This window comes from Syngnathus scovelli, unplaced genomic scaffold (assembly GCF_024217435.2).
Source record: "Syngnathus scovelli strain Florida unplaced genomic scaffold, RoL_Ssco_1.2 HiC_scaffold_29, whole genome shotgun sequence".
In the NCBI taxonomy this organism is placed as follows: Eukaryota; Metazoa; Chordata; class Actinopteri; order Syngnathiformes; family Syngnathidae; genus Syngnathus; species Syngnathus scovelli.
The window spans coordinates 172,199-195,000 of record NW_026061381.1 but is presented as its reverse complement, the minus strand read 5'-3'; the positions used below and the strand labels follow the sequence as shown (position 1 = coordinate 195,000).

Sequence of the window (22,802 nt, the reverse complement as noted above, 5' to 3'; positions counted from 1 at the left end):
ATTGCGGAAGCGAGTCCTACGGCTCAGCCGAACTATTGGATCATTATTTGAATCCATTGTCGGTGATACATCCGAGTTACATCAAGGACACCAATGATTTCATTCAGAAAGTACAAGCCTTGACCTTGCCTCGAACGTGTCTGTTGTTTTCCATGGATGTGGAAAACTTATCCACTAATATTGAAACAGCTAAAGGTTTGGAGGCAGTAAGTAATGTCCTGACACGTAATCCGATATTAGGCCGCCCGGATAAACCCATTTTGGAGTTGCTAGAACTTAATCTGACCAAGAATGATTTTCAATTTAACAATGAGTGGTTTTTACAGGTCAAAGGGACAGCTATGGGGAAGCGTTTCTCTCCAGCCTATGCCAACATCTATATGGCTGAGTGGGAGGAGGGTGCCTTGGCACGGTGCACTAAGAAACCCATTGCCTACATAAGGTACTTGGATGACATTTGGGGAATCTGGGGGGACTCCCGGGAAGACTTTGATCTCTTCCTAAAAACTCTAAATGACCAACATCCCTCAATTAACCTTACGGCACAGATTAGCGAAAGGGAAATAAATTTTCTCGATACGACCACATTTAAGGGATCGGAATTTAATACAACGGGGAAGTTGGACGTACGAGTTTTTTTCAAACCCACAGACACTCATGCGTTATTAGACAAACAGAGTTTTCACCCTAAACACACATTTAAGGGGTTGATCTACTCACAACTCTTGAGATTCGAAAGAATTTGCACTCGTTCAGAGGACAGGGAAGAAGCAACCAAAGTTTTGTTCAAGGCATTACGACAACGGGGCTATTCCCGGTCATTTCTTCGTAGGGTCAGACTACAGGCAAGGGGAACGGTTAGGGGAGGAGAGACATAAGGTGGTTTCGGCCTTTAAAAGAAATCCAAATTTAAAAGAATTGTTGGTGAGTACTAAAATGCGGACTAGGTCCTCTCGCTCAGCCAGGAGATCAGTAGGGGTAATAACAGACTCTCAGAAGAAAGAACATTTTTTCATTCAAACAGGCAAGGATTTATCTACGCGGAATGCGGTCTACTGCGTCAGCTGTGTGGCGTTATGTATGTGGGACAGACTCGGAATGATGTCAGGAGCAGATTGCATTCCCACCACTATAACATCACACACAACCCTTTTGGTGATCCTGAAAGGGGGATCCTTCCATCTGTGGTCCCTTCTCAAGGTTTCTCATTTTCCCCTGGCAGGGGTTTTTTGAGTTTTTCCTTGCCCTTTTGGGAGCTTATGATCAGGGGATGCTTTGAGAATCATTGTCAATTTTGGCTATGTGAAGCCCTTTGAGACTGTTTGTGATTCAGGGCTATACAAATAAACTTGACTTGACTTGACAACCAGAAGCGTAACACTCACGTAGTGCGCCATTTCCGCCGGCACGGGTTGCATAACTTGAGCATACGGGTTTTAGAGAGCTGTGCGGGCTGGACACAAAGAGATAGGGATAACGTGGAGATGAGATGGGTTAAGAGTTTGAAAACTAAATATCCACAAGGACTCAATTTGACAACAAAGGAAGCGGAAAACACTTGAATATCTGGGTTAAAATAGAAATTCTAGTGGCACGTTTAAGAAAATTTAAAAGGAATGCCCTCCCAAAACGATATATAGAAATTAGGGAAAATATCATAATAGTTCCTTGGTTTATGTTCTGGTGGGGTGTGTGTTTTTTTTGGTGTGTTGGGAGACGGCTGAAAAGAGATTGGACCGGGACTGAAAGTGAATGAGGAACTTAGCCCGGACAGGAGTATGACATTGTATGTCACGTCTGGGGGCTTCTGACACTTTCCATTTAGTCAAAAAGTCTAACTCTGGTTGGCTGGTTTTCCGGACAGCATAAATACAGTGCCCAACTCGGACACCAAATTCTAATCTTCATCGTTATTTGGAATTTACTCTAACATTAAATCCTAGCACCTAATCAATTCACAAAACTTACATAAGTGCAGATTCAGGAAAGAAAAACCTAACCCAAACCCTAATTCTAACCTTGACCCCTGACCCTAACCCTTAGAACCTTATTTTGATTCTAAATGCAATGAGATTCCAGAATGAATTTTAAATCCAACCAAATCTGAAAATTTACGATTAAATTTAATTAAATTACATAACAAAAAATAGGGGGAACTATACTCGAATTATATTTTGGATTTTAAGCAAACTCTAAAATAAAAATAAAAAAAAGAAGGATTTTTCTTCAAACACATAAAAGAAAACATAGTACGTGATAGGACGCTTGAGGGCGCCCTTGTCACACTAAATCGCTGTGGTACAAACAGGGCTCGGTTAGACGCAAATATTAGGGGATTAATGATACCCTTTAAATTCAGAAATAAATACGTTGGAAAACACTATTAAGTGGTATGGAAAGGTTTTTCAACTCTAGACGTGATTCTAATCTGGTTTGTTCTAACGGATACTTTGATTTGCAGAATGGTTGACGGAGGGTTGCCATGACGCAATGGGGTGTGTGGAACTTCCGGATTGGCTAGTATTGACTAGCTACGTTGTATACGGCTATTGACTCCGAATGCAAAGTCGGATTAAGGTGAGGGAGTGTTTTTTACGGACAGAGGGGACCGGGTGGTGCAAGTAAACAATACTGATCTAAATGGATTTTATTATGGTGACTGCGAGGGGTAAGTTTAATAATATCATTGTATAAAGGGGGCCGCCATGACCTTTCGCAAGGGCTTATGGGTACTTCCTGGTTGCTAATGCTTGTTAGCTGCAGTACGCGCAGGACGATATCGCCCCAAATAGGTAACTACTTCAATGATCGGTATTAAATTGGTGGATAAATGGGACCGGGTATCAATAAAGGAACGTTGTCAAGAGGTGGAATTAAAATGTATTTGATTCTTATTAATTACGGAACGTTTTCGGTAATATTAGTGTCTAGGGGAGACGCCATTGGGCTTTGCTGGGGCTTATGGGTACTACCGCATTGCTAACGCTCATAACATTAGCTACGATACGCTTATAGTGATTTCGTTACAAATATACGATCGTATTAATGTTATAAATTAATTCTACGAATGAATGAGATCGGGTAACACACTTTAATAATACCAGGGGGTTTAGGAGAATTTTTATTCCATATTGATCGTTTATTTGGGTGAGGTGAGGTTTTGGAAGATACGAGCATTACAGAAAAAAGAGCCGCCAGAGTAATTGACAGGAGTTTACGAGTATTTCCGGGGGGCGGGGCTTAGGGCGATCGCGATTTACGTAGATGAATGTATTTTTAAATATATGATTTGATTTAGATTATGAATTCAATTTACATTTAAATGTTTCACGACTAACCCAATTAAACGGTACCAATAGGTTTTACCGATTTTTTTAGTGCTTATCACTTAGATGTGGTAACGTGATTGGATGACGAGAGCCGTCAGTTGCTTCGCTGAGGCTCGTGGGGGGTGGCGTTCGGCGGTGGCACTGTGACTCAGGAGAGTGGCACTGGGGAAGACCTTCTTTCCAGGTAAGTTGTAAGATTCTTCCGATTCTTTTGAGAGAAACAGGTGAACCCTTTTTAATCGTTAAAGCTACGTTATGCGGTACTACGCTATGGTAGACTTTATTGGGATAGGATATGCGGGAGTATGCTAAGCTAAAAGAGAACGAAAAGAAAAGAAAGAAAATATTAAATTGCCGGATGAATGGGACCGGATATCAGTAAAGGAACGGGTTCAAGAGGTGGAATTGAAATTTATTGGATCCTTATTAATTTATGGAACGGCTTTGATAATATTAGTGTCTAGGGGAGAGGCCATTGGGTTTTACTGGGACTTACGTGTACTTCCGCAGATCTAACGCTCATAACATTAGCTACGATACGCTTACGGGGATTTGGTTACAAATATACGATCGTATTAATGTTATAAATTAATTCTACGAATGAAGGGGATCGGGTAACACACTTTAATAATACCAGGGGATTTAGGATAATTTTATTCCATTTTGATCGTTTATTTGGGTGAGGTTTTTGGAAGATAGGGGGATTACAGAAAAAAGAGCCGCCAGAGTGATTGACAGGAGTTTACGAGTATTTCCGATTTACGTAGATGAATGTATGATTTGATTTAGATTATGAATTCAATTTACATTTAAATGTGGCACGACTAACCCAATTAAACGGTACCAATAGGGGTTGCCGGAATTTTTTAGTGCTTGTCAGTTAGAGGGTGGAACGTGATTGGATGACGAGAGCCGTCAGTTGCTTCGCTGAGGCTCGTGTGGGGGGGCGTTCGGCTGTGACTCCGGAGAGTGGCACTGGGGAAGACCTTTTTTCCAGGTAATGTGTAAGATTTTTCAGATTCTTTGAGAGAAACAGGTGAAACCTCTTTTAATTGTTAAAGCTACGTTATGTTGTACTACGCTATGCTAGACTTTACTGGGATGGGATATGCGGGAGTATGCTAAGCAAAACTATACCAGGTTCGCCCTAAACTATGTTTTACCGCCATACAAAGGAATACAAAGGTTGTGTATGTATGTTTAATGGTTGAACAAATCAGTACAACAAAAGGACTAAAAGACTGACCAATTGATTTACGCTGTCTGCGTTAAAGCTGGACAGTTGACTAGACAAATACTGAAATTTCGATTGAGGAGGTAGACACACTCCGGGGCTTGATCGACCCCGGTGGGGCATCCCTTTGGCGAGGGTGTCTGGTGATAATGGCCGAAACACTCTGAGACCCCAAGGTCCACTACTGATGAGGTGTCTACAAAATTCTGACATTCAAATTACCCACAACAATGATGACTTAATGGGACCCCTTTTGAAGAAAGCTGTTGGTTGAGTATAGAAACAAGATATTGGGTCAAAAATGCTTCAAGGTTGGTAGACATGATGTGGTCCAAGGGTAGGACTTTGGGTTGCTTTCTTCTCTCACGTCCCGCTGTTTTTCCATCTTGCTGGCCGAGGACCTGGGGGGCGCCTCGGCTGCTCGGGAGAGGTTCTGGTTGAGGTGCAGTCTCACTTCGCCGTCCTTCGTACCCATTCCAGAGTTTGTGCGACTCCGGTTCGGCGAGGTTTGCTGAGGGGGACATGCGGTTAGGGGTTAGGGTTAGGATTGGATTGTGGAGTCAACCCCCTACCAGGGACGGGGAACTGATGTACCCCCTAGCAGAAGAGGACAACGCACGGTCCATCCATCCGTGGCCATACCTCGCCACCCGCTCCCGCCCCCGGGTTGCAGGCTGGCGCTGTCGCCCCCTACGGACAACTGTCCATTCCCCGTTGTAATTAAATGACATATTAATTTTTGGACTTCAAATTTTTATTATGTCTTATTTATATATTTTTAATTTTCAAATTTCAAAGATATACAAATGAGTGGGTAAAATTTGAATTTTTAGACTTTTTATTCTAAAACCAATTATCAAATGTCTATTTTTTTTAACAAGTTTTTGTGTCCAAATTGTCAGAATTTAGCAACGTATTTTATTGCAATGAAATAAAATAAATGATTTGTAAATAACTGTAAATAAAATAAACAGTAAATTGTTAAATCGACTGTAAATAGTAAATTATTGAATTGAATGTAAATAGTAGTGTGCCTTAACAACGTTTCGGCTATACTAAGCCTTCTTCAGGTCTGGCACACCCGTATTGAATGAAATATTTTTGTTTCTCATAGGGTACAACGATGTGTCTTGCTCGAAATCCGAATTCGTACTGAAGGCCTTTTGTCTTGCGAGTTCTTTTTATTAAATCTTTTTGGTTTTTCAAAATTTCGTTCTAGAAACGTAACATGTTTTAGCTTGTATTTGCGTTTTCCAATTGACTTTAATAATATACTAGTCTTCTTATTAGGTTTAAACGAAATAATTACAATTAGTCAAATTGAAATTGTATATTTCTATTTTTTTTTTTTCTCCAGGGGTCCAGGGTGCAAGATTGCGGTTCCAACTGCAGGAAAGTAGTTCCATCTACAGGTAAGTAGTGAAGGTAGGTGTATATTTTTATTTTATTTTATGTATTTCTTTTGTGGGTGAGGTTGGGGTTAGTGTTGGGGTTAGAGTTGGGGTTGGGTGGGGTTGGGTTAGGGTGGGGTTGGGGCTAGGCTAGGGTTAGGGTGGGGTTGGGGTTAGGATAGGACTGGGGTTAGGGTAGGTTTAGGGTAGGAACCCGATAGGGTCTAGGATTGACCTTTACGCCTGCTGAGATGGCATTTCAAGGCTAGGGTTAGGGTTAGGAAGAGGAGGTACTCTGCCTTGACTCCGCCGATGTGTTGAAGACCCTGAGGAGAGTCAACCCTCGTAAGGCCCCTGGCCCCGACAACATTCCTGGGCGTGTGTTCAGGGAATGTGCAAGTCAGCTGGCTGGGGTCATCACAGACTTTTTTAACACCTCGCTGGGCCAAGCCACAGTGCCAGCGTGCTTTAAGACTGCCTCCATCATTCCGGTGCCGAAGAAACCTCAAATCACCTCATTTAATGATTACCGGCCTGTTGCACTGACTCCGGTCATGATGAAGTGCTTCGAAAGGCTGTCTCCTCCGTTCTTCACCTGAGCCTGGCTCACCTGGAGGAGAAGAACACCCATGTGCGGATGCTGTTCCTGGACTTCAGCTCAGCGTTTAACACCATCATCCCACAGCATCTAGTAGGAAAATTGGAACACCTGGGCTTCAACACCCCCCTTCGCAACTGGCTGCTAGACTTCCTCACCAACAGACCTCAGTCAGTCCGGCTCGGACAGAACACCTCTGATGTCATCACCCTCGGCAGAGGCTCCCCTCTGGGCTGCGTCCTGAGCCCCCTGCTGTTCACCCTGATGACACACGACTGCGTCCCCAGGTTCACCACCAATCACATTGTGAAGTTCGCAGACGACACAACGGTGGTGGGGCTCATCAGAGACAACAACGACCTGGACTACAGAGAGGAGGTGGAGCGGCTGGTGGGCTGGTGCAGAGACAACAGCGTGATCCTGAATGTGGAGAAGATGAAGGAGATCATCGTCGACTTCAGGAAAAACCAGCCTCACCACGCTCCACTGATCATCAACAGCTCAGCTGTGGAGGTGGTCAGCAGCACCAAATTCCTGGGGGTCCACATCACAGAAGACCTCACCTGGACTATGAACACTACGGCACTGGTCAAGGGGGCACAGAAGCGCTTGTACTTCCTGCGGAGGATGAGGAGAGCCCACCTGCCCCCACCCATCATGAGGACGTTCTACAGGAGCACCATAGAGAGCATTCTGACAAGCTGACTCTCTGTGTGGTGTGGAGGCTGCACCGCCTCCGATTGGAAGAACGTGAGGAGAGCGGTGAGGACAGCAGAGAGGATCATAGGTGCTCCTCTTCCCTCCATTCAGGACATTTCATCTCAGCGCTGCATGTCCCGTGCCCGTAACATCATCAATGACCCATCACACCCCCACCATGGACTGTTCTCCCTGCTGCCCTCTGGGAAGAGGTTTCGCAGCATCCGCTGCAGGTTCACCAGGTTCTGCAACAGCTTTTTCCCTGCTGTCATCAGACTGTTGAACACTAGAACTGTTGAGCTCTAAACTGAACTCTGCATCACACATTCACAGAACTGTACTTTATGACACTACGGACCTCTATCTTGCACTATCTCGCACTACCAACTTTACTGAACTTGTGTAAACCCTTTAAATAGAAGTTTAATACATGGTTTAGCATTCCTCTGCACACTCTTGAATACTGTTTTGCCTACTTGCACTATTGCATAATTAGCACTGCTGCACTTTATACTTACCGTATTTGCCGGTGTACAGGTCGACTCGGTGTATAAGTCGACCCCCTAAAATTCGACGGAAATTTACGATTTTATGATATATCCTTTGTATAAGTCGAGCTCAATTGTTGCATTATATTAAACTTCAAAATTCAATATGCGAAATTTATTGACGAAATGTGTTCAAATTCCGGGAGGCCGTGCGCATGCGGCTGTTTATAAGCACCGTGGAGGAGATCGTGGCCGGCGAGCTCGCGCACGCCGCCCGGCACCAACGGGAGGCCGGAAATAGCTCCAAGCCAAGCGGATCGGCACTTTATAAGCACCGCGGAGGAGATCGCGGCGCCTCATTGGACTTCCAGCGGCCGGCGAGCTCGCGCACCCGCCCGGCACATCCGGGAGGCCGTGCGCACGAGCCAAGTGGCCGAAAATAGCCCCCGCCGAGCGGATCGGCTGTTTATAAGCACCGCGGAGGTGGTCGCGGCGCCTCATTCGACTTCCAGCGGCCGGCGAGCTCGCGCACCCGCCTGGCACATCCGGGAGGCCGTGCGCACGAGCCAAGTGGCCGAAAATAGCCCCCGCCGAGCGGATCGACTGTTTATAAGCACCGCGGAGGTGGTCGCGGCGCCTCATTCGACTTCCAGCGGCCGGCGAGCTCGCGCACCCGCCCGGCACATCCGGGAGGCCGTGCGCACGAGCCAAGTGGCCGAAAATAGCCCCCGCCGAGCGGATCGGCTGTTTATAAGCACCGCGGAGGTGGTCGCGGCGCCTCATTCAAATTCCAGCGGCCGGCGAGCTTGCGCACCCGCCCGGCACATCCGGGAGGCCGTGCGCACGAGCCAAGTCGCCGAAAATAGCCCCCGCCGAGCGGATCGGCTGTTTATAAGCACCGCGGAGGTGGTCGCGGCGCCTCATTCGACTTCCAGCGGGCCGCGCACTCGCGCACGCCGCCCGGTTCAAATTTTCTAAGTGCAACGCACAATGAGATGCATGAGAAACGGCCTTGGTTACCATCACATTTGAAGCGATGAATACGAAGTTAAATTTTATGACTCGGTGTATAAGTCGAGGTCGATTTTTTTCGGTCGATTTTGGATCGAAAAAGGTCGACCAATACACCGGCAAATACGGTATTTGTAATATATATATATACAGTATATGTATATATATATATTTTCATAAGATATGTTACTTCTATTCAACTGCAATATCACTACTTTGTTGTAAGCCGTATGCAACGAAATTTCGTTTTGTATGCACCATGTGCTGGAGGAAAATCAAAGATGGAGAGATCCAGCCACTGAATGCATGTCCCGTGCCCGTAACATCATCAATGACCCATCACACCCCCACCATGGACTGTTCTCCCTGCTGCCCTCTGGGAAGAGGTTTCGCAGCATCCGCTGCAGGTTCACCAGGTTCTGCAACAGCTTTTTCCCTGCTGTCATCAGACTGTTGAACACTAGAACTGTTGAGCTCTAAACTGAACTCTGCATCACACATTCACAGAACTGTACTTTATGACACTACGGACCTCTATCTTGCACTATCTCGCACTACCAACTTTACTGAACTTGTGTAAACCCTTTAAATAGAAGTTTAATACATGGTTTAGCATTCCTCTGCACACTCTTGAATACTGTTTTGCCTACTTGCACTATTGCATAATTAGCACTGCTGCACTTTATACTTATTTGTAATATATATATATACAGTATATGTATATATATATTTTCATAAGATATGTTACTTCTATTCAACTGCAATATCACTACTTTGTTGTAAGCCGTATGCAACGAAATTTCGTTTTGTATGCACCATGTGCAGACAAGATGACAATAAAGTTTGTCTAAGTCTAAGTCATGTCAGGTCAGCTGTCTGGAGAGAGAGAGAAGTCAGGACCTGCGGGCGGAGCACCACCGTGCCACCGCCGCCATGACGGAACTCAAAAGCAAACTCCATGAGGAGAAGCAGAAAGAGTTAACCGTTACCAGGGAGACATTACTGCGGCAGCTTGAAATGGAGCTGATGAGAGTGATCAAAATCAAAGATGGAGAGATCCAGCCACTGAATGCCTTGGTCCTCAGCCTGAGGGACGGCTCCATGGACAAGGTGATCCGCTCAATCCGTGTCTGACTATCCGCACGCCACGTCGGGCTCCGATGCGGCCGCTACCGTATTGTGTAGCTTGTCCCCAGTAAGCGTTGCGGCGCTCCGTTGCGGTCTCAACGGCCCGGTGTGGCGCAATGTCTGCTCAGGTGAGGAGCGGGGGCGCTTTGCTGGCGGAGGTGGAGGAGACGCGGCGGTGTCGGGAGACCGAGCGGTGTCTACTCCACCAGGAGTGCGGAAGAAGCCCTGGCAGCGGCCCAGCAGGCCTGGCAGTCCCGAGCGGCCGAGCTCCGATCGGCTCGTCACCAGCATCGGGAGGAGCTGAGCCGAACCAAGAGAGACTGCGAGAGGGAGATCCGCCGACTGGTAGGACTGATCAGATGCGCGGTGCGTGGCTATGTTCCCAATTTCGTTGTATACCTGCAGTGCAATGACACCTAAGGCATTCTATTCTATTTCACAAGAAGAAAACGTCCGGTTGCTCGCTTCGCTTTTGTCACAGCAATGGTGTTCTAGTCGATTCAAGATAAAATTCGTCCGGTTGCTCTCTTTGTTTTTGTCACAATTCTGGCAAATGAGTTTGCCCGCCTGCCTGAGCGCTCCCCGTTTGTACATCCAGATGGATGAGATCAAGCTGAAAGACAGAGCGGTTAGTGTTTTGGATAAAGCCCTGGGGCCGGCCGCGTCCACCGCCTTCAGCTGCAGACTCAGGCTGCCGAGCACCAGATCGCTGCCCTGAGGGATTCCCAAAGGGCGGGCCTAAACTACCCTGGAAGTGGGGTCAACGGCGCTACTAGCAATCCTCTTCATAGCTTAAGCCACCTCATCACACACTTGCAGTACGCATGACTTAGTTCGTTGCTGGAGGAAGGTAGCACAAAAACAGTTATGAACTTTGAACGAGTGGTTGTGTGTGTGTGTTGCGGGGCGTTTTCAGTCTCAGGAGGATCGGGATACGCGAAGGTTTCATCTGAAAATTGCTGAGCTCAGCGCAGTCATCAGGAAACTGGAGGATCGAAACGCCCTGCTTTCTGAAGAGCGCAATGAACTGGTAATTTATTGACGGCACGCTTGAAGGTTTGCGCTACGTTTGATGCGCGCCATCCAGCGAGGCACCCATTGCGCTTGCTTATTAGTTGAGCGGCGCGGCGAGTCGGTTGCCTGGTAGATGTCTTTTATTGGGAGCCAAAGCCACGATTCCGTTCAAACCGATGCAAAAGGAATGGATACGTTCTGGCCCGCGTGTTGTGCGTCTTTCACATCCCGCACTTCATGCTTGCAGCTAAAGCGACTGAGAGAAACAGAAAGCCAGTTTCTGCCACTCCTGTACAAAAACAAACGCCTGAGCAGGAAGAATGAAGAACTCTCGCTGGTGCTGTGTCGCCTTGAAAACAAAGTGCGCTTTGTCACCCAGGAAAACGAGGAGATGGCAAGCTTGGTAAGTCGACGCGGACAACGGCGGCGTGCCAACAGAGTCCACTGCATTTGTGTTCCACAGAGAAGGCCTAGTTCGCGCAATGACCTGGACCGCGGTTGCGGCCAGCAGGACGGTGAAATGGAGTTCCTTCAAGTTGTGGAGCAGCGGCATATCATCGACGACTTGTCCAAGGTCTTCAGGCAGGCGACTCGGTGCACGTACGGCAGCGCCGCGCTCGCTCGCTGTCGCCAGGAAACCAAAGCTTGGCCGGCGGCCGCCATCCAAAAAATTGGCCCCTTAAATTCCGAGCTTTCAAGCAGGAGCATTGTGCGCACGCGTTTGAACACGCTTTAGACTTGTTTTGCCGTTTTCAGCAGCTCAAAGCTCCCGTTTTATCAGCGCCTTTGCCACTCGCTGTGCGCTGAAAACGACGGACTCGCCCGGCTGCTCAGCCCGTCAACCATGAGCCGCGAGCGCGACGTCATTGTCCGTAGGCAGCTAGTGGCAAAATGCACCCTGTTAGAGTTGCGCTCGCTCCAACTTATTTTGCAAGAACCACACGGGAGACAAGTAAGTTCTTTTGGACACCTGCAGGTGGAGAGTCCATCCGTTGTACGCATGAAGTCTGACTCTCGGCTCCTGCACGAGCATTTTTATTAAGAGAAACAGGGTGGGTGTAAGAGTGGATTGGATAGAGAAAGCCCTTGACCTCTAGTCAAAACATAGCAAGGGGTGTTTTACGACTTTGTGTAGGAAGGGATAAGCGATAGGGATAAATAAGGGATAAATAATATTATTTATTACAGGTTGCAGTCAAAGTCAAAGCAACATAATCATACGATAAAGATAATCTGGAAAACCCTGACACACCCTGTAGTTGTCACTTTTGGAAAAGACGAGCGTCCCTCCAATCATCGCCGGTGACGTGTTTTTCAGGCTCTGGAGACAGGAGCTCATGTCAGAAATGTCATCGTGTTCGTTCCCTTTGCATCCAAAGAATCTCAAAGGCGGATTATTTGTGTCGACAGGAGAGAGATTTGCTGCTACGATACCGACGTCGAGAATCTCTGAGGAGGAACAAAGCGTGAGGTCCTGCAAGGTGAGTCTGTTTGTTTGCGGCTGCTTGGTGTTGCGCAAGATGAAATGGCCTTTTTCTCGCTATCGTTCCTCTCGTCGATTCATTGTGAGGTGTCGCTTCAGTTTGTTCAGAGAGATGTTTGCTTCCGCGCCCGCAGGTCATCGAAACATTTTACGGCTACGACGAAGACGTGTTGGTGGACTCGGACGGATCGTCCTTGTCTTTTCACACCGACAGAACCCCCGACACGGAACCCGAAGAGGTAGCCCGCCATTTCTGCCAGCGTATTGGCGCCAAACATTCCTCTTCAGCCTGGAATCGGACTCGTCTTTGCGTCGCGGGTGCTTTGTCGCCGGTCTAACTGATTCTGGTACTGGTGCTGTGTTGCATTGGTGTGTGCATGAGGAGGCGGAGCTTCGCTACCGCCAGCTGACGCAAGAATATCAAGCGCTGCAATGAGCCTACGCTCTGCTAGCCCAGACCAGCGGAGGGGACTACGACGCCGAGAAGGAGATCAAGGTGGCGCCCCTTCCCGTAACCCCCGGCCGGGTCGCAGCCTCCCCGTTCTCACCCAGCCTCGGGTGTTCTCTGGTCTGAAAGGAGGAGGAGGAGCCTCCCTCCTCCTCCTTTCAGACCAGAGAAAAGCTGATGGTAGTGTAAAACGCACCTCTTTCAATAAGGTGCCCCCGGCTTCCCGGTAACGGGTTTGTCTTAGCCGGGTTCGGAGATTTGTCCGTAATCTAACCACCCGAGTTAAATTAACTCCACCGGAATCAATCTAATTTCTGTACGACGCCAATCCCTCTCAAGTCACCCTAAGCTCGAGCCGAGTAACTCAATTCGAGGCAAGACTTCGAAGTGACCGCATCGTAATGATGGCTCCCCGTTAGTGTTTGAAGTTCTTATTTTGTTACGGATATTTTTTAGATGTCTTTGTTAAGACCTCAGGGATTCGTTTGTATAGCGCACCCAAGCACTAGTTTTGCCGAAGTAAATGTTGATATGGGTCCGTTCCACTTGGTCGCTCATGCAGCGAGCCGACCAACTTTTTTATTCGAAAGAGAATCAAATTAAAAAAAGTGTGACAATAATAGCATTTAAGAAGAAAATTAAAGCACTTTAGATTATTAATTCTAACTTCCTATACGTAGATCTAGCACTTAACCGTCGGAGTTCTTCACCCCACTTAATTGCTTTAAAAAGAATAACAACTTTCTTAAACCGGATAAAAATGTCTTACTCTATTTAGATTTGCCCAATAATTAATTTGGAAGGCAAGTCTATTTTTTGATCGTGTCCCATTTCACTTTTGACGCGGCCCGACAAATTTAGGAACTGGGCCGCGCCCGACGGACAATCGAAATACTTTTATCCTCCACTAACTCTAATGATTTATTTTAACCATCGTCGTTATGTTATTTAAAAGTACATTTTCAACCGAATTCACTTTTAACGATATCCACTCTTCCCTTAAATATTTACGAAAGTTATTTAATTCTCTAACTTGCTCGGAGTTACTTTTTCCGCGGCCCGTCAAAAAGGGGAAGCGGGCCTGAGCCTTTCAAATAGTTAAATAACTTTCCGTTCTACACAAAACCAATAATCCGATTTAAACACCTCCGTTAATTTTTTCAGACGAAACAACCTTTCGAACGGATCGAAATTCACCCGTGGCTCAAATAACTACGGAAGTTATTCAAGTCTCTAACTTGTTCGGAGTTATTTTTTACGCGGCCCGTCAAAAAGGGGAAGCAGGCCTGAGCCTTTCAAATTGTTAAATAACTTTCCGTTCTACACAAAACCAATAATCCGATTTAAACACTTTTGTTAATTTATTCAGACGAAACAAACTTTCGAACGGATCAAAATTCACTCGTGGCTCAAATAACTACGGAAGTTATTCAAGTCTCTAACTTGTTCGGAGTTATTTTTTACGCGGCCCGTCAAAAAGGGGAAGCGGGCCTGCGCCTTTCAAATAGTTAAATAACTTTCCGTTCTACACAAAACCAATAATCCGATTTAAACACTTCCGTTAATTTATTTTATTTAAATCGGCCCCAAACCATCGGTTGCATATTCAGTACAAATCCGCGCACAACGAAGTAATATACAAAACACATTTATTGAAGAAACATGGAATAGAATTACAAATCTCAATTACTCCAGAAACCGAACAATTTCACTCACTGATACCCGTGTTAATAAAATCATTCAATCCCAGAACAATTCGACTGCAAAACACAGTTCATGAAAGAGGGAAGAGGTAAATACCAGCTGGGTGCTATTTTTGGTGGAAGCAAAGTCGAGTGATCAATTCGATCTTACTTCTAAAATCCATATTAGAGAAACAGGCTGGCCTCGAGGGAGCCGGCGGCCCGATGACTATTCCCCCCTCTCGCTAAAATACATAAAAACGGTAAACCCTCACCTATTTCTCCTGTAAAGTTGTCCAGTCCAATTTTTGGGAGTAAATCCAAGTTAATTTCAGTCCAGCGATCCTGCGTCTCACACAAAGATCTTCGGGACTTTGGAAAAAAATCTTGAAACTCCTCCGGGCTTCTTCACGTATGAGCGCTCTTTTGGGGGAAAAAAGCCCTAAAGCTGTCCCTGCAGGACTTTTTATAGACTTCTCTGTCCCCCCCTCCCCTTTCTTTGTCCTATACCTTCCCTATAGGGTAAGACTGCCCAGTTTTCCCACACCTATAGAATGAACTGGTCAGTTTTCCCACGCCTACTATAGGGTAGTAGTGCCCCGTTTTCTTCCCACGCTTGGACATCTGTGGCCTTCAGCAGCTGTTTTCGCCCTGACCACACAGTACTTTCCACCAAATGCACAGCTAGCCCCTGGTAAAACCTTTCACTTCCCCTTTTCTTCTCTTCCTGTTCCATGAAAATAACTGTTAGGTTCAGATTCAGCAAAAGGATCAGCAGACAAAACCAGTGAGACAGAATGTTGATCTTTTCTCGCGAGGAGAGCATCCAGACTTACAGCAATCCAAAATACACTAAAGGTCTTGTTTACACTCCTCTCTTTTTATTCAGGAATGCCCTACCTACAATGTGAGACTAGCCCCTGATAGGTGGGGGGGAAAGCGTGGGCTTTGTCTCATGAGAGAATAAACGAGATTCTATGTGAAACTAGAAGTCGCAAGGATAAAATGTTATGGGAAACAAAGTAGTCATGTGAAAAGAGTGCATAGACAAAATGACATCAACAACTTTCTTGGATTCCCAGATGTGTAGAAGGTCAGGAAGCTCCAGACAGCATCGTTTGACTTGTTGTGGACTAGGTGATGTCTGCAAGAAGAAACAGCAAGCATTCTGCGCAATAACTTTATTAATAAGTACTCATTAGGGAACGCATGATAACATATATATACAATTTATCTAACAATAACTTTTTAAAGTTACGCTTCAATTAACTCTGAAATAAAAATCCAAACCCTTGACCTACTTCTCTAAACAATTTAGGTCACGCCACTATTCTCATAGTGACGGGTCTCTTGATCGAATTGACAAATAATATTGCTTAAAGCGGTTACAGAATACATTTTTAGCCAAGCAAAGAAATCAAAAAATAAAAATCACATTTGTGCTTCTCCAAACAATTTATGTCACGCCACTATTCTCATAGTGACGGGTCTCTTGATCGAATTGACAAAGAATATTGCTTAAAGCGGTTACAGAATACATTTTTAGCCAAGCAAAGAAATCAAAAAATAAAAATCACATTTGTGCTTCTCCAAACAATTTATGTCACGCCACTATACTCATAGTGGCGGGTCTCTTGATCGAATTGACAAATAATATTGCTTAAAGCGGTTACAGAATACATTTTTAGCCAAGCAAAGAAATAAAAAAATAAAAATCACATTTGTGCTTCTCCAAACAATTTATGTCACGCCACTATTCTCATAGTGCCGGGTCTCTTGATCGAATTGACAAATAATATTGCTTAAAGCGGTTACAGAATACATTTTTAGCCAAGCAAAGAAATCAAAAAATAAAAATCACATTTGTGTTTCCATGCGTGACTCACACTCTGACACCGTGTTCCTCTTTTATTTCTATTTTAACTGGCTTAGCTTATTCTGGCCCCTCTTTTGGTCTCACGTTTTGGTCTGGCGCCATCTTTTGGACAAATTTGGAATTTCAACTCTGCCAATTTATTCCTGTGAACAATCCATATTCTACCATTTGCACCATCTCTACCCCCCATGTTACATGACAACTTCGAAGTGACCGCATCGTATTGATGGCTCCCCGCTAATGTTTTTGTATTATGTTACGGATATTTTTAGATGTCTTTGTTAAGACCTCAGGGATTCGTTTGTATAGCGCACCCTAGCACTAGTTTTGCCGAAGTAAATGTTGATATGGGTCCGTTCTACTTGGTCGCTCAAGCAGCGAGCCGACCAACTTTTTTATTCGAAAGAGAATCGAATTAATAAAAGTGTGACAATAATAGCATTTAAGGAGAAAATTAATGCACTGATATGTTTTGACTAGAGCACAAGGGTTTCCTTTTCAGTCACTCTCACCCCCGCTCTGTTCCTCCTAATAAATATGCCCTTGCAGGAAGGAGACTTCCCAGATTTCATTCCTGTAGCGAGTGATCTCTCCACCTGCAGGTGTCTAAAAGAACTTGCCTGTCTCCCGTGTGGTTCTTGCAAAATAAGTTGGAGTGAGCAAATCTCTAACATTTTGGTGCCGAAACCCGGGACCTCTCATACCCATCATCTGGCTGACGGAGGACGACGCGCTGTACACCGTCGACGGGCCAGCGTCCACTAGCCGGACCTGGTAAAGAAAGACCTGGGAAGGAAATTCTTCGCTGGGCCAGCATCTTAGGTCTGCTTTCGTCTGACAGAGGTGGATTGACGGGACCCGGCAGTGCAACGAACCAGGGGACAAGTAAGTTAAAGGCCTGAAGTTGTGTGATTGTGTTGTGTTTGTGAAACGCGTAAAAAACCACAGGTGCACGAGAGATACGGCTTTGGTTTGTCCGAGCTATGAGATACGGCTTTGGTTCGTCCGAGCTATGAGATACGGCTTTGGTTTGTCCGAGCTATGAGATATGGCTTTGGTTTGTCCGAGCTATGAGATACGGCTTTGGTTTGTCCGAGCTATGAGATACAGTTTTGGTTTGTCCGAGCCATGAGAAAAATAAAAAGCGTTTGAGTATGTGTGGTTGAGAGTGTGACTGGTAGGATAAATTGACTAAATAGCAGTTCTAGCATTGATCCACGGCAATAATACAGGCTAGTAATTTGTTGAAAGGTCGATTTAAACCTGCATTGAGGATCCTCAAAGAGTCAAAGAAATAAATAACAATAATAATAATAATAATAATAATAATATTTTTGAGAAAAATAAATTGTATAACCTAAAATTACTAGAATTAAGATGGGAAATAAAAACGGTAAATCTCTACCTCTTGACGGAGATGAGAAGTACATGGCGAGTAGATTTCTTAATTGTATGCAATATATGCCGAAGTGGAAGAAAAAGTATGGAGTAGAAGGGAAGTTGAGAGTTGAAGTGTGGAAGATAGTAGTTGATGTTTTAGAAGAGAGTGTGGATAAAAAGAAAAATGGACTGAAAAAGAAAAGAAAAGAGAGAGAATTGGATTGTGCTAAAATGTGGTTGAAAGCTTCACAAGAGAGAAAAGAACAAATCCAAAAGACAAAAGATAGAAAGATGAAAGGTGATGAGGCTGAGACTATGTTTGTCAAGCCGGAAGACAATGAGGCCGCAGTGCGCAGGCGCACTGCCGCGGCCATGACTCCAGCCGAAACTGAAGGCGCAGCTCAAGCAGAGGAGCAAAAGGGGCCTTCCGCTCGTACGCAAAACTTGTATCCAAGCTTAACAAACCTGCAGCCCCCCCCCCATATAACAGCAAAAGAAGTCAGGGTCACATTATTAGAAGTCCTGTACAAACAAGAAGTTTGACCACTGCTGCTAAATTTTCTCAAAATGTAGACAATGTTGATGTGTGCCCAATAATACAGGTGCCAAACCCTATTGTAGGCGAAGGCCAACCCCCACATACATATGTTTTCCGGCCATGGACTCTGGAAGAGGCAAGAAAAGCAGTTGAAGGGGTTACCCCTGTTGCTGAAGACCCAGATATATGGGCAGAGGACATGGCTGGAATTATACATTCCTATAGACTGAATGGACATGAGGCAGGAGAAGCTGCAATGTCCTCCTTGGGAAAAGACTGGGCAAAGGTTAGAGGAAATTATACAGGTAGAAATAATCATTTCCCTATCCCATTGAGGGAAATCAATTGGGAGGGGAGTATGCAGCACAATGGAATGGTCTTGTGCAAAGAGTGCGAACTATATTTCAAAGACGAGCGAATTATGGTCATTTGGCAGGAATAAAACAGAAGCCTGGCGAAGATACTGATGATTTTCGTTTGAGATTTGAAAAAGAATTCAGGGTGCATAGTGGCATCCCATTCAATGATACAGCTGAGACTGCTTATCAACAACAGCTTAAAAATGCGCTCCTCACTAATTTCCGCCCTGAAATAGGCAACTGGGTGAGGAAACATTTGGTGAAAGTGGATGTTGCAAGTGTGACAACAACTATGCAATGGGCCAGACATGCTGAAAAAGTGATCAAAAAAGGCAAAGGTTCTGATGTATTTCATCTAGATAATGATGATGATGAACTAGATGAAGATACAACAGTCTTCTTCCAAGGGTCCCAGCAAGGCAGAGGAGGAGGTAGAGGCCAACAAGGTCGCAGGCCGCCACTTCCTTCTTCTTCCACTTCCAATCCCTTAGACCTTTGTCCGTTGGGGCACCACTGAGGATTTGACAGTCAGTTTTCTCCATTCCTCTCTGTTCTCCGCTGTTCTCAATAACTCGTATGTTTTTAGGCCTGTCCAATCCTTTATGTTGTCCTCCCATCTCTTTTTCTGTCTCCCTCTCTTTCTGCCTCCGTTCACTGTGCCTTGCAGGATCTCCTTGGCAAGTCCTGTTGATCTTGTGACATGGCCGTACCATTCCAGTTTCCGCCTTTTGACTGTCGTTAGTAGGTCGACGTATGGTCCGATTGCACTCTTTACACGTGATTTTACCTCTTCGTTTGTGATGTGGTCTTTGTAAGATATTCCAAAGAGTCTTCTGTAGCATCGCATTTCCAGTGCCTTGATTCGCTTTTCAGTGTCTGCTGTTAGGGTCCAGGATTCACAAGCATATAGAAAGATTGAGATTACTAGGGAGCGCATTAGTCTGATCTTCGTTCTGGTAGAGATATTTTTGTTGTTCCAGATGGTCTTCAGCTTGGTCATTGCATTTGTAGTTTGGGCAATCCTGGCAAGTATTTCGGGTTTAGATCCTTCATCTGAGACCACAGCACCTAGGTATTTAAAGTTGTTGACTACCTCTAGGGTCTGGTTGTTAATCTTGATGTCTCCGGTGAATCCGTTGGGGTTGTTGGTCATTAGTTTTGTTTTTTCTGCACTTATCTCCATGCCATAGTCTGTGGCTGTCTCTTCTAATCGGTGGATCAGGTCGACTAGTTCTTGTTCGTCGCCGGCAAGACCATCAATATCATCCGCAAAGCGGAGATTGGTGATCTTTCTGCCTCCAATGCTTACTGAGCCTTCATGTTGTTCAAGGGCCTCTGACATTATTCTTTCAAGGAAGATGTTGAAGAGCATGGGGGATAGCAAGCAACCTTGACGCACTCCTATTGTTGTCCTAAACCACTCTCCTATGTTGTTTTGTAGGTATACCGCACTTGTGGCTGTCTTGTATAAGTTCTCAATGACTGCAATTATATTCTCATTGATGTTATAGCGTTTCATGGTTGCCCAAAGCGCTTCATGCCACACGCGGTCGAATGCCTTCTTAAAGTCGATGAATACGTGGTAGAGATCCTGTTGGTGTTGCTGGTACTTTTCGCACAGTATCCGAAGATTGAATATTTGTTCTGTGGTGCTGCGACCTGGTCTGAATCCAGCCTGTTCTTCTGCTATTATCTTTTCGGCTTAGGGCATTAGTCTTCTTAATATAACTTTTAGCATTACCTTACTGGGATGGCTGATGAGGCTGATAGTGCGGTAGTTTTGGCAGAGCTGGACGTTGCCTTTTTTGAGAAGGGTGATAATAAGTGATTGTGTCCATGATGTTGGCCACTCGCCTGTTGTCCAGATTTTGTTGCAGATAAGTAAAAGTGCATCTATGATCGGGTCACCCCCCGCCTTGATCAGTTCCGCTGTGATGTTATCCACGCCTGGTGATTTTCCTGGTTTTAGTGACTGTACTGCTGAAACTATTTCTTCTCGCAGTATAGAGTCCTTGTGATTGTTTGTTGCTGCAGGGGCAGTAAGGACTTTTGGGTTGCCTTTTATTTTATGTGTGTATAGTTCGGAGCAGTATTCTGTCCATCTCTTTCTCACTTGTGCTTCTTCGGTTAAGCAATTCCCTTTGGAGTCTTGTATTATTGTGGTCCTTGATCGCTTTGTGGAGGTGAGGTCTTTGATTGTCTGGAAGGCCTTTTTACTGTTGTTTTTGAGTAGGCTGTCTTCAATATCTTTGCACTGATCTCCAATCCACGCTTCTCTTGCTTGGTTTATTTCGTTTTTAACTCGTAGGTTGGTCTTTCTGTATTGTGTCAGGCCCTCTGTTGTGTTCTTTTTCCATCTCAGCTCTCTGCGTTTATCACATAGCTCCAATATTTCGTCAGTTATCCATGGTTTCTTCTTCGGGCGGTGTTTTCCGATAATGTCGCTAGCTGTTTCAGTGATGGCTGAGGTAAAGGAGTGTGTTAAAGATTCTACATCTACATCTTCATTCAATGTGAGTAGTGGTACAAATTTTCCTCCGATGTTGGCCTTGAAGGATTCCAAAATGGTAGGATCTTTCAGCTTTTCTAGGTTGAATTTTAGTCTGGTGCCCCCAGCTTTCTGGATCTTTTTCAGACGTAGGGAAAAGGTCATCATTACGAGGCTGTGGTCACTTCCAATATCTGCTCCTGGGAATGTTCTTGTCCTTGCGATGTTTACACTAGATTTGAAGCGTTGTTGGATCATGATATAGTCAATTTGGCTTTGGTAAAGTCCTCCTGGGCTGAGCCAGGTCATTCTTCTTGATTTCTTGTGTGGCCCCAGATTGTTCATGATTTTAAGTTCATTCAAGCTGGCAAATTCAAGAAGCCGCAGCCCTCTGTCATTTGAGATGTCATTACAGTAGGGTCCACATGTACTTTTCCAGTCGTTGAAGGCATCCTTTCCTATCTTTCCATTCCAGTCACCCTGCACGACTAATATGTCTTTTTTTGGTGTTTCGTCAATTACTTTTTGTAGTTGATGGTAAAAGTCTTCGACTTCTTCATCTGGGTGGTCTGTTGTTGGTGCATACGCTTGTATTATGGTGAGGTTGAAAGGCAGTGATTTCAATCGTATGGTTATGATCCGGCTGTTGATGGGTTGGCATGCAATTACTGCCCCTGTGACCTCTTTGTTAACAAGGAACCCTACTCCATGTTCATGGCGGTCTTCTCTACCACTAAAATAGAATTTATGATTCTCTGGTGTGGTTCTTTCTCCAAAATTCTTGTAGCGCACTTCGCATAGGCCTAAGATGTTCCATCTGTATCGTTTCATTTCATGGTCCAGTTGTTCCAACTTCCCAATACCCCTGAGGGTCCGCACATTCCATGTGCCAATGACAATGTTGGTCCTGGCACGGATGATCTTATTTGATCCATCAGTAGCATATTTTCCACTCCCGCCCTGACAGCCCTCGACGGAAGAGGCGGTCCTTTTTAACCCGGGCGACGACCGAGCCGGTATGGAATTTTTTGTAACTGTCGTTCTCTCTTGCGGTGTGTCTTGGGCATTGTCGCGTGGCGGAGCCCATCCCTCTCCACGCCAGACCACAGCCGATGTCCTCCCACTCGGAGGCTCGCCCTGGTCCCGAACACATAGCCGTTGGATTCCTCCTGGATCCTCTTCCGCCTTGGCCGTTCGCCCCCGCTAGGGGGATTCGCCCAGTGATGTTGTGTTAACATCACCCCCTCACACGGTTTGGCACGCTTGCTGAAGCGAGTGACCGGGGTATGGCGCTTGGAGCCACGTGTGAGAGATTAGGAGATTCAGGAGAACCGGTGAGCCTGACAATCCCAAGGGAATCAGCAGTCAGCCATCAAAGGTACTATCTCTCTCCAGAGCCCCCTATACCAAGGCCGCCATATAATTCAAAACCCCCACGAGATTCTGACAACTGTTGGAACTGTGGGAAACGAGGACACTTTGCAAGAGTGTGTCGTTCTGCAAAACAATATCAATCAAAGGGTGCAGGAAGGGGGAGAGGAAAGGCCAAATTTTCAGCATGACTAGATTCCCCCCCCTTGACCTCTGGTGCTCCTATAGAGGAAGAAATAGTAGATGTCCATACAGCATGGGACATTCTGAGTGCATTAAAAGAAA

General features: G+C 45.5%; 1 protein-coding gene across 11 annotated transcripts in view; it reads left to right on the top strand.

Moving 5' to 3' along the window:
• LOC125993444 (janus kinase and microtubule-interacting protein 3-like) overlaps positions 1–22,802 on the top strand; it is a 45,352-nt gene that overhangs the window by 943 nt on the left and 21,607 nt on the right. For 3 of the 11 annotated variants that reach the window (XM_049762004.2, XM_068649787.1, XM_049762002.2), the window contains exon 1: positions 12,623–12,871. In XM_049762004.2, coding sequence (XP_049617961.1) covers positions 12,808–12,871 — 64 coding nt within the window. In that variant the 5' untranslated portion in view covers positions 12,623–12,807. The other 8 variants (XM_068649783.1, XM_049762018.2, XM_049762017.2 and 5 more) reach the window with 8 other exon arrangements.